The 11,853-nt window shown below is 34.9% G+C and overlaps 1 protein-coding gene across 1 annotated transcript; it reads left to right on the top strand.

Moving 5' to 3' along the window:
• The first annotated feature begins 3,880 nt into the window (after window positions 1-3,880).
• LOC122279923 (vacuolar cation/proton exchanger 3-like) lies at window positions 3,881-8,526 on the top strand. The gene is made up of 12 exons (XM_043090827.1): window positions 3,881-4,325; window positions 4,989-5,056; window positions 5,197-5,225; window positions 6,123-6,319; window positions 6,432-6,644; window positions 6,867-6,995; window positions 7,203-7,319; window positions 7,431-7,484; window positions 7,580-7,696; window positions 7,792-7,882; window positions 7,962-8,026; window positions 8,135-8,526. The coding sequence occupies exons 1-11, from the start codon at window positions 4,035-4,037 to the stop codon at window positions 8,021-8,023; spliced, it is 1,368 nt and encodes a 455-aa protein (XP_042946761.1). The 5' UTR covers window positions 3,881-4,034; the 3' UTR covers window positions 8,024-8,026; window positions 8,135-8,526.
• The last annotated feature ends 3,327 nt before the right edge of the window (window positions 8,527-11,853 follow it).

Here is an 11,853-nt window from a genome sequence, read left to right as displayed (position 1 = left end):
GATCCTCTGTTTATTGCTAGTACTGCTATTATATATTTTACTCGGACCACATGGCTTGTTTAATTGTTTGATCGTTGAACTCTTTAGGCTCAAGTTCAAAAATTGAAGCATGGGCAATGAAATTCCTGTGTAAAAAGATTAGCCTTGACTGATATTACATCAGTGGACAATGATTGTCGACATAAGTTTCATCTCCTTAACATTTGTATTCATGAATAGGTTGTTGCTTTCGTTTTCAGTTTGTATTGCACTAGCTTTCCAAAACTACCGATTTCTTTTGTAGTTTGCATGTATTTTGAGATAGCCTGACCTAAAAAAGTACTGCTTGATTAGGGAGATATCAACGAGTTGGAAATTGGCTTAAGCTCCTATTTCGACTTGGTTACTTAAGCATAGTGCATGTGACATGCATTAGATCTTATTTTATTTCTAACACAAACGTGTAATGCTCCAAGGATCTTATAGTTACATTTGGGCCCATACTAGTCAAATGGTAATTGGAGCCTCGTTAAAACTATTATAATGAACAAGAATTTCTTCCTGTCAAGTATATGGGCGATCTCGTACTCTAACTCGTGATCAATTAGAATGGATTGAGGAGGCATCTTACAAGCATGTATGCTGTATGCCCTAATCAGACATAATCCTTAAGATGGAACTAATATCAAGTTCTAACTTCTGATTAAACCACAGAGAGAACCAATGTCAAGTTCCAAATCACACATGGCAATAATATCCTAACGAAGTAGAGGTTCTATAGCGTACGTAGAAATATATATACATCGACACCCCCAGGAGTACTGCATGCAAACAAAAGACGTGTCACGTGTGGTATATATCCCCCCCCCCCCCCCCCCCCCCCCCCCCCCTCTCTCTCTCTCTCTCTCTCTCTCTCTCTCTATATATATATATATACATACATATACATATACATATATTACCACAAGGTTGACGTTTCAACGCTCTGATCAAGAGTAAATCAGGACTTCGACCTAGCAATTAGTTATACACTTTCAGAATCATGTTTATATATATATTTCAGCTGCTATATCATATGGAAGTGGAAAAAATACACATGATATACCAACTGTCCCTACAGAACCGTCTGGTAAAGCTGAGGTAGAAAGACGAAGCTTCGCGGAAGCAACGTAACACATGCAGGGTGGGGGCAAATCTATTTTGGACTTTGGTGCTCAGGCTCAACGTTAACCTAGATAGGGATGGGACTGCATATCCATCCATACAGTCCATGTGGGTTGGTTCTGGACTAAAGTGATCATAAATATATATATATATATATATATATGAAAGAGGCGAAGAGATCAATTATAGCAAAGGTGGGGATCAGTTCGGGGTTATCTCACGCATTCTAGTGGCATATTGATGGGGACGACAAAAAAAACTGTTTGATCTTTTGCATGCCCTTCACAAATCTGCAGTGGGCCTGTGAATATCCCCGGCCATGTCTTGATGACACAGGGCCGAATGCGTGCAAATCTCCTGTAAGAACAGCACACATCTCTTCCCACCTGGATCGAAAACTTAAAAACTATATATAAGCATTACCCAAAAAGATGAAAACAAACAAAATTGCACCGAATAATGTGTGTCGGCAAGAAAATGGTTGTAAACTCGCCATGCATGATGATCTGAATCCAAAAAACAGATGATAAAGGATATATATAAATATAAATATTTAGGCTATTTACAAAACTTCGGCGCAAAAAAAATGAATATTGCGGCTTTAGGACAAATTTTTGAGAAACAGAATAATTGATCAGACAAACTAAGGAAATCAGACCTAATTATAAATTAACCAGCTGGTTGGGGCCGGCGAAGATATTAACATATATAAACAGATTTGACTACGCGAAACCTGTTCGATCGATGGTTTGAGAAAGCGAGATCCTAGCCTGCATGCTTGATCGTCAACAACCACATATATAGCTATATAACAACGTACGCAAAAGTAGTACTTGAAATAATTTTGGTTGGTTTTGCAAATTGACTAAAAATGTGGATCGAGTGTACGTACGTGAACAAATGAAGAAGCCCTTCAAATTCTATATATCCACCGACCCAAGAGTATCAGACTCCAAATTAATAATTGAGGGCAGGTTTGCAAACATGCATGTGTCAAATAGCAAGATATATACGTGCATGCATGTGGGTGCGGTAAATTAAATACCCGTAAGCACTAACCTTGAGTAGAATGCCCGAAAAAACTCGTGTTGATGCCAAATATTTCATCCATTCATATATATAGCCGCAATCTGGTGTTGCAAATATGATCTTATATATATAGACACCCGGAAGGCTAATTTTGCTTTATCTACTTCTACCATATGTAGAGCTAGCGAAGCTTCTTTCTACTTTCCTTACCTTGGCACTTTGTGCAATTTTCATGCCAGAATTTTCTTGCTGGAAAACCATAATTAATATGCCTTTTTAAACATTAGTGGGTTAATAAATTACTGATCATATAACAAGGAATAAGGTAAATTAAATATTAGGCTCATCATGCAAATTAAGTTAATTAATTTGTTAGCAAAACTTGCCTTTCGAACATCTATAACATATTAGCAGTTTTGTCCTTTCTATGTTTTCTCGAGCGTCAGAAGATCATATATATATATATTATGACATGTTAAGGTCATGCATGACTCATGATAACCGTCTGGTTTTGTACGGACAGACTTGGGAAGTTTCCAGGAAGCTGGGTTCCCATGCATGCCTACGTACTTATGCAGCTCGATCCTGTGGTTTATATAACGCACGCAAAGCTAACTAGCTGGCCGGCCACAAGAAATTAATTACTAATTTACTCTGGCTGTAAATTATGCAAGTGGTCTTGATCTTTCGCATCACGCGTACGGCAATACGAAAGTGACATAAATATACAAAGCAAGCATTAAGAGGTGAATCATTGCAAAGATTGCAGCCCGTTACGGTAACTCCCATTACCATATAATGTTTTTGTGGATGAAAACAGCTCGCATGCAAGTTAACATATGAACCCAAACAAAATAGAAAAAGTTGCATCGTTCCTGGCCCTTCTGTTTTTGTTTTTTGTTTTTTGTTTTTGCATATGTTTAAGTGGCTCCAGTAGCATGGACAGTAAGAAATATTGGAATTCTCTTGGTTCAGATTAATTTTGTGTCACAGAATCCTGCATGCAACTTTTAGAGAACGATGTTGATGATGACTCAATCGGTGCAACTGCATGGCCCCATCTGCAATTAGAGTTTTTGACTTGTGTTCATTAATGCATGGGAAGACATTAGAGTTGTTCCAAAGGCACAAACTTCATGCATGAGATCAATCTCTCATCATTGAAAACTTGGAACAAGAATTGATTAGAATAGGCCAAAGTAATCAAGTTTTCAAGCTTTTAATGAAGTACTCATGTTGACTGTTTTCATCTGTTTGCATTCAGAAGCTGCTTTGACTGCCCATAGAAGTACAGTATATAAACCTACAAATTAGTAGCACGTGCACAGTATATACTAGTCTAATTAAACTTGAAATTTTACAGCTGACTTTGTTATAGTCACATATAATAATTATCACATTTGAATTAATTAAAATATGTACGTTTTTGTATTAAAATTGGTAGATATATATCACATTATGCATGGCTTCAGATGGTTATAACCGACTTAAAATTATTTTTCCTGCTTATATATAAGATGTATATATATTAATAAAAATTACACTTGTCATGACTTCCAGAAACAAAATTCTTGGCAATGCACAGTTGGCTACAAAATTAAAATTAAAAATACGAAACTTCGAGGAAGATGCAGTACATCCTTATCTGGCCTTGCTAACCTAGCTACCATATAATCATTCATCGCCAGCGCTATCTATTTATAACAGTAGTACTGCCACTGTTTTCGTATCTCACTCCTCATAACGCACATACATACAGAAAAAGCTACCTTACTGAGAAATCTGCTTTAAGCCCGCCTGGTACGTACGTACTTTTCTTGGTAGAATAGCTAGTACAGTAATTTGGTTTTGTGGCACCAAGCATGGCTTCAAACGTAGCAATCCCTCCTCATCACCAACAGCCATGGCTGTTGGAAAGTGGCAACCCCAAGAGCCTGAACAAGGAGATCATGAGGCATGGCCGGACAGCACACAACATGTCATCCTCTTCCCTTCGCAAAAAGTCCGACCTCACTCTTGTCTCAAGAGTTCCATATGCTTGCCTTAGACGCTTGTTGGCTAACCTTCAAGAAGTTTTTCTTGGAACTAGGCTTTTTGTTCTCTTTCCTGCCATCCCTCTGGCCATTCTCGCCAATTGTTACGGTTTTGGAAGAGTAAGTAATTCATGTTATAAGTTATTATAACAATTAATAACGGACTTGATTAATTAAATTCACTATTTTGATTTCTATCTATATATATAGGCTAATTATTTGGAATAATGATATATCACTAATTCATATCATGATATCAAATTAACTTTACATTAATCATGAGTACTTTGGACATTATTTTTCATATGAAGTGGTAAATTAATTCACTTCATCTTGCTCTATCTTAGAAATTATGTGTAAGTACTACTGTAAACTAGATAGATGCTTATGATCAGTTGAAAAAAATGGACGATAATTGTATCAGAATTTAACTAACTTGGATTACTTTGAATATAAGTTATATATATATATACTGAATATATATAATATATATGACCTTTCGAGATTCTTATGAATGAGTCCGGCCTGGTCTTCTTCTTCTTCTTATTATTAATATTACAGTGATTGGGGTGAAATAAATAAATTTATTTTCATCGCAAAAAACTCTTTTAAAAACGAAAAATGGCTGAAGCTGTTAATCATGAGAGCTAGGAAAATGATTGAGCTGCAGATCCAAACAGCTCAAACAGGCAGTACTGGAATTATAATTTACTTTCATATCATATTGTTTTGTATTCTGCAACCAATACTAGTGTGCTGATTAGTTCTATCGGTCGAAAACAGCCATGGATTTTCGCGTTGAGTTTACTTGGACTGGTACCATTGGCTGAACGTGTCAGCTTTCTCACAGAGTAAGACCAATTATTCAAATTTTCTATACTTCTCTACATGATATATAGTTTTTAATGTTCATCATTTATAAAAAGCATTTTATCTGTGGGATCGACGCTGATTCTCGTTTTCTCTTCTTTTCTTTCCTCATAAATTGCAGACAAATTGCTTACTACACAGGTCCTACAGGTATATAAAAAGCCTGCAATCTGATCTCTCCATGCATCTTCTCAATTCCAGCTTTTGATACTTCCCCCCAGACTATGCATTAAATCAGTTTAACTGTGATCACCAAAAAATTTTCCATATATAATCCTTTCCGAGTGCTAATTTAGTTCTTTCATAAAAACACATCAAGGAAGTAATTACTCAACTTCTGGTGCACTGCATAATAAGAGCATGTAGAAATCCATTTATATATACATCGAAACGGATGGTTTTTGTTTCTAGAAAGAACCCAACATACAACACCACCCCCCCCCCCCCCCCACCCCCCCCCCCCCCCCCCCCCCCCCCCCCCCCCCCCTCTCTTCCAACTTTTCCAAAACACGGATACGTACATGATAATTACAAATTATAAGGATGTGCATGTCTCATGATCATAGACTCAAAATATAACATTGAAACCACGTATATATGTCCTTTCTAGTTGTCGAATCCGGACAATTCAACCGAGATTGATACCAACATCTTTGTCTTTTTGCATTTAAATGTACATTTTCGAGTACGCATTAGGTCATGTCATTGATCAAAACCTCATATCTGTGAAAGATATAGAATCATGTCATCATTGTAAAATTATAGGAGCTTGATTTCTTTTCGTTGGAATATGTGTGACTATGAGGTTGAATCTGACTATAGGATAATTAGTTCACACGTCAAATAAGAATATTAATTATATAATTTCAGTGCATGGTTGATATAACTTTTTTTAGCCCAAATCCACAAGCTTGAATTTTGAGATGAAAGAGTGTTGTATGTGAGAGTTTATTTACATATGTTACTAGAATACTTTAACATCAACATTGAGAAGTTCATAAATCACATATTGAAGAGGTTAATTACTTTATTTTTGTGATTTTGCAGTGGGAGGGCTCCTAAATGCAACTTGTGGGAATGCAACGGAGCTCATTATAGCAATATTTGCTCTAAAAGACCGTAAAATAAGCGTGGTCAAGTATTCTCTATTGGGATCCATTCTTTCCAACCTTCTTCTGGTTCTTGGGACATCTCTCTTTTGTGGTGGCATTGCCAACCTTAGTAGAGAACAAAAATACGACAGAGTGAGTTATATAAAAACATTTTAGAATATATTCTAGTACATGTCCTATATTATACAGACGTACGGCTGAAGTTGGTGCTCAATTAACATGATTGACTTTATTGATTTAACAGAGACAAGCCGACGTGAACTCACTCCTGCTGCTGTTGGCACTGTTGTGCCACTTGTTGCCGATGTTGTTTCGATATTCTGGGGCCTTGGCTGCTTTGACTGCTGAACCTGCCCTCCAGTTGTCAAGAGCCAGTAGCATTGTAATGCTAATTGGATACGTTGCCTACATTTTCTTCCAATTGTGGACACATCGCCAATTATTTGAATCCCCGGAGGTAATTTTATCTTAATTTGATATATATATGCCATTTGGATCAAGCTTACTTTTAGAAGTCTCATGTCGTATTCTACAAAATCTCAAAGTTCTTTATGTCAACTAGCATGCATGCAATGTCTCCTTTTACCTGAATTAATCACCTCAAATTTGAGGGAAAACTTCTTTTAGCTTACAATTACGCAAATTTGGTGTAATAACAATGGTGCAATTAACCTAGCAGGACTCAGAAGGTGATGATGATGCTGTAGAAGAAACAGCCGTGATAGGATTCTGGAGTGGATTTACTTGGTTGCTCGGGATGACTGTAATCATAGCTTTGTTGTCTGAGTATGTCGTGGTTACAATTGAGGCAAGTAAAAACCATTTAATTTATATATAAATATATACATATATATATATATATGGTGTGGTTGAAAACTATTTGATAGTATGGATAGCATTACTTGAATTGTACACACTCAACATGGCATTTGGAGAAGCTCCAATATTTAGGGATAATAATTACTCAAATTTGTTTACCATGGTACTCATTATTATTCCATTAATTCCCCTTCAGGATGCATCAGATTCTTGGGGTTTGTCTGTAAGCTTTCTCAGCATAATCTTGCTACCGATTGTGGGAAATGCAGCAGAACATGCAGGAGCAATCATATTTGCTTTCAAGAACAAGTTGGTGAGTACCATATATATTGGAATTGGCTTTAATTTTCCTGTGTATCATTTTATTTTGAAATAACAAGAAGATTGTTAATCTAACTAAAATCTCAATTGGGCACAAATGCAGGATATAACTTTAGGTGTTGCTTTGGGGTCTGCAGCTCAAATTGCAATGTTTGTGGTGAGAATTTAAAATAGAAGCTAGCTGCATCAATTAAAGCTTTCTTCATGAACTTTGGAAAAAATACTAAGCAAATATACGGTGTAAATACTCAGGTTCCATTATGCGTGATTTTAGCTTGGATTATGGGAATCAACATGAATCTTGATTTCAATATACTTGAGACTGGCTCTCTTGCTTTATCTATAATTGCTACAGCTTTCACTTTGCAGGTAAGTGTATATTATTCTTGCAGAAGCTTCAATTCCTCTTATTTAATTATTGTACTTCATTCAAATTGAAGTCTTTTTCACTTCCAATTTTGTAGGATGGGACTTCTCACTACCTTAAAGGATTGATTCTCCTCTTATTCTATATTGTCATTGGAGCTTGCTTCTTCATATCCAAAACACCACTTAGTAAGTACTCACTAAACGTTGTTTTAGGTTATTCAGTGTATTTTTCATAAGTATCTAAATCTTAATTTTTAACCCCCAGACCAAGCAGATATCATCATCCCAGGAGTTAAGATGACAACAGAAGCAGTCTTCAGCGCTTAACAAGTAATTTCAATTTGATATTTTTCACAATTACATGCATAATTAGTTCAACTACATGTAACATAATTATTGAGAATTGTAAAGGAACTTACTTAAGAAATTTGAATGCAGGCGCCTTTTCCAGCTAGGGTCTCTCATCCCCAGCAAGTATGCTCCAATGTTGGAACTTTTTCCTAGTAATTGCACTCATCAATATTCGTCAATCAAAAAGCAACAATTTAGGATTTTTGCTCGAGGGTTCATGCGCTTGAAGTTGAGATCGATGGATTTTATATGCATGCTGCATGATTACCAAAACTGATGAACCTTGCTAATTGATGAGAATTGGCAATACATGGTCTTATATATTTCAAGATGAACGTCTTTGTAGTTTTTACAGGAGTTTTGTTCATATAAATGCCAGCAGAGTGGTGGCATATGGTAGAAAAGTTGGATTGTTTCAGTACTCTTTGTCCATCAGTTATATACCAATAAATGAAAATTGTTGTTGTTTGGGTTTTCAATCCACGAGTTTTGTGTCTCATAGTTTTCTGCATATACTAACTAGTTTTACACGTGCAGCCTATGTAACGCCCCGAACCCAGAGGTTCATAGAGTTAGCTTGTATAACCTAATATGCATTTTAACAAATTTCTAACATATCTTTCATGCCCAAAATATATTTGCAAAGACTCCAAAACCAAACATAAAATTTCCTCTAATATAATTAATTACACATATCAATCCATCAACTCCTCAATACCATAATCCACAACAAAATAAATCAACTACCTCACATGTCTCTATTAACATAAAGAATTGGAAAAAGAAAAAAAAAATACAAAAGTCTCCATAATCATCTGGATATGCTAAAATCAAATTACTTAATGAATAAATCTTCCATTAGCACTTGTACCCCAAGGTACTCAACCACTACTGTGACGCCCCCAAATTCCGTTTGAGATCGGACGAACATTTGAAGCGTCGAGACATGCAACACAAGGTTACCTGCCCCCATTCATGACATATATGATGCAATGTTCCTAACATGCATCTAACATTATGCAATATTCACAGCAGATAAATTTTTTCTTTAGCAATACTATGCACCAAATTGAAAATATCTCAAATGCTTAAAACATTCTTCATATATAAAGACCTATTGAACAACTAAGATCATAACACTAGTCCAAAATGCTTATGATTCAAAAAGTGCTGGAGATGCAACTCCATAGTATAAGTAGTAATTTACGTTAACTACTATATTAATATTGACGTTACATCGTCGCTCAGTCAACTGTGTCTAGTTAGTCAGTTCCGATTCTCCTTCAGGTCCTGTAACAAGATCTACCATTCGGGAGGAATGATAGTTGGGACAACTACAATGAGATTTGATTACAAATCTCAGTGAGTTAACAAAAAAACTTTCACACGGGCTAATAATGCATGGATGACAGTAAAAGCATAAATGCATAATCAAATTCATAAGTAATTAAAGTATAACTTGGTGTACAACATAGCATAATTGACATAACTTAAATTGAAACATGAACTGAACTTGACTTGACATGAACTTGATCTGAAACTTGACTTAGCATGAACTTGCTCTGAAACTTGAATTAACGTGTACATGATATGAAACTTGACTTAACATGAACGTGATATGAAACTTGACTTATCATGAACTTGTTCTGAAACTTGACTTAACATGAACGTGATATGAAACTTGACTTATCATGAATTTGTTTTGAAACTTGACTTAACATGAAAAACAATACATACTCCACAGTTTTTGTGGCCCCATGTATTCTACATGTAAATACATACTTCACAGTTGTTGTGGCCCTATGTATTCTACACAAACTTGACTTAACATGAAAAATACATACTCCACAGTTGTTGTGGCCCCATATATTTTATGTGTAAATACATACTCCACAGTTGTTGTGGCCCCATGTATTCTACACATCACAATTGTTGTGTCTTATGTAGTGTATGCGTCACAATTGTTGTGACCCCATACTTCGTGTGCCACAGTTGTTATGGACCCCACGAAACTGAATGTACTCAAGATGAAACGTGACTGGAATACGAAAGGACTGAAGCCCTGACGTAACATAACGTGACTTGAACATAACTTGAAATACATGACCAACTTGAGATAGAAACATTTCGTAACATGGCATAACATATATGATAACACACATACATACACTATAGTTCCTTTACTTAGCACACATACACAGTAGACTGCTAGTAAGTTAAAAGCTAACTTACCTTGATCTCTGCGTTTCTTATAAAACCTCAAGCGCGATCACGAGGAATTGTAATTAGTGATTCTAAAAGTTAGTACTAAATCACTAATAACTTGAAATATGAAAAATACTAACTTAAAGAGTAAAATTTTCATTTTACTCTCTACATGTAGGAAAATGACCGTTTTACCCATAACTTAAGGATTTTGCATACTAAATCCAAAAGTCACCAAAATTTACATGCCTAATATAAATTTTATCCTCAACTCAAATATCAATTTAGAAAAATTTAAAACTAATCACAACTATTAAAACTCCATAGGGCCGAAATTCCCATATGCTATTTCCATTGATTTTTGTTTCCAACTTGTTTTGATCAACCTTTTGATCTATGACTTATAAATATGTGATCTTCAAACCAAACCATCACATGATTTAAAAAGATGTTCTAAAACATATATAAGCTTCTAATTCAAGATCACATGGTTTACAATTAACCAAAACATAAATTTAGCCAAGAACATCCACATTTTGGCTTATTTGAATATCTCTTTGCATAAAATTTCATATTTTTGAAACTAACATCAAATATCTTCAAAATAATAATATAACATGTATATAAGATGTTTAGGATCCTCCAATAAAATTATCAAAGTCATTGGAATAGGTTTAGACCACCAAAGAGTTAAACTTTCTTAAAATAGAAACTGTTTTTCCTCTTCCAGTTTCTAAGTTTCTAAATCTAAGAAAATCTTTCATCAAAACCTTTAATCATGCAAACATCCTCAACCAATAATCATATACACATGTTAGCAATACTCCATAAAAATTTCGGACCAATATCTATCCATTAGCTTGGTAAAAAACTTCAAACTATAACATATTCTCCAGTTTATCTCCTAGAATATCCTTTCTATAGTTTACACAATATTTTACTGACCAAATGATTTTCAAATGGGATAAATAAGATATCCACATAAACTAGACTAAAAAAGGAACAACTTATATGAAGGAGACTTTATGATAAAATATTGACAAAAGTTTTGAAATGGGTGTGCAAAAGAACTCCTAAAAGCTGTCCGAAAGAGAGTGTTTAGTATTCTTTTAATGGAAAATGTAAATGAGATAATTTCGTGAGGGGGTGGCTGGAGATACTTATGGAAGATATATAGAAGAGGATGAGGCTGGAGTGAGAGTTGAGTATAGGTTTCTTCTACCCAAAAATATCTATAAAAATCAGCTCAAGATATTTCTATCCAATAATATCTACAAGAATCAGCTTAAGATATTTTTATCTAATAATATCTATAAAAATCAGCTCAAGATACTTTTACCCAATAATATCCACGAAATTAGTTTAAAATATTTTTCTCCAATAATATCCACAAAATTAGCTTAAGATATTTTTATCCAATAATATCCACAAAAATTAGGTCAAGATATTTTTATCCAATAATATCTACAGTTTTGAACATACGTTCCGTCCGAAATTATGAAAAAGTGTTATTACGCTATAAGACCTTAAATAACCCTCTGAGTCTAATGGCACAAACCATAATACATTTTGACACTTCTAACTATCTCCAATAATCAAAA

Source organism: Carya illinoinensis, chromosome 10 (genome assembly GCF_018687715.1).
Source record: "Carya illinoinensis cultivar Pawnee chromosome 10, C.illinoinensisPawnee_v1, whole genome shotgun sequence".
Taxonomy (NCBI): domain Eukaryota; kingdom Viridiplantae; phylum Streptophyta; class Magnoliopsida; order Fagales; family Juglandaceae; genus Carya; species Carya illinoinensis.
This window is presented reverse-complemented; position numbering and strand designations above follow the sequence as displayed.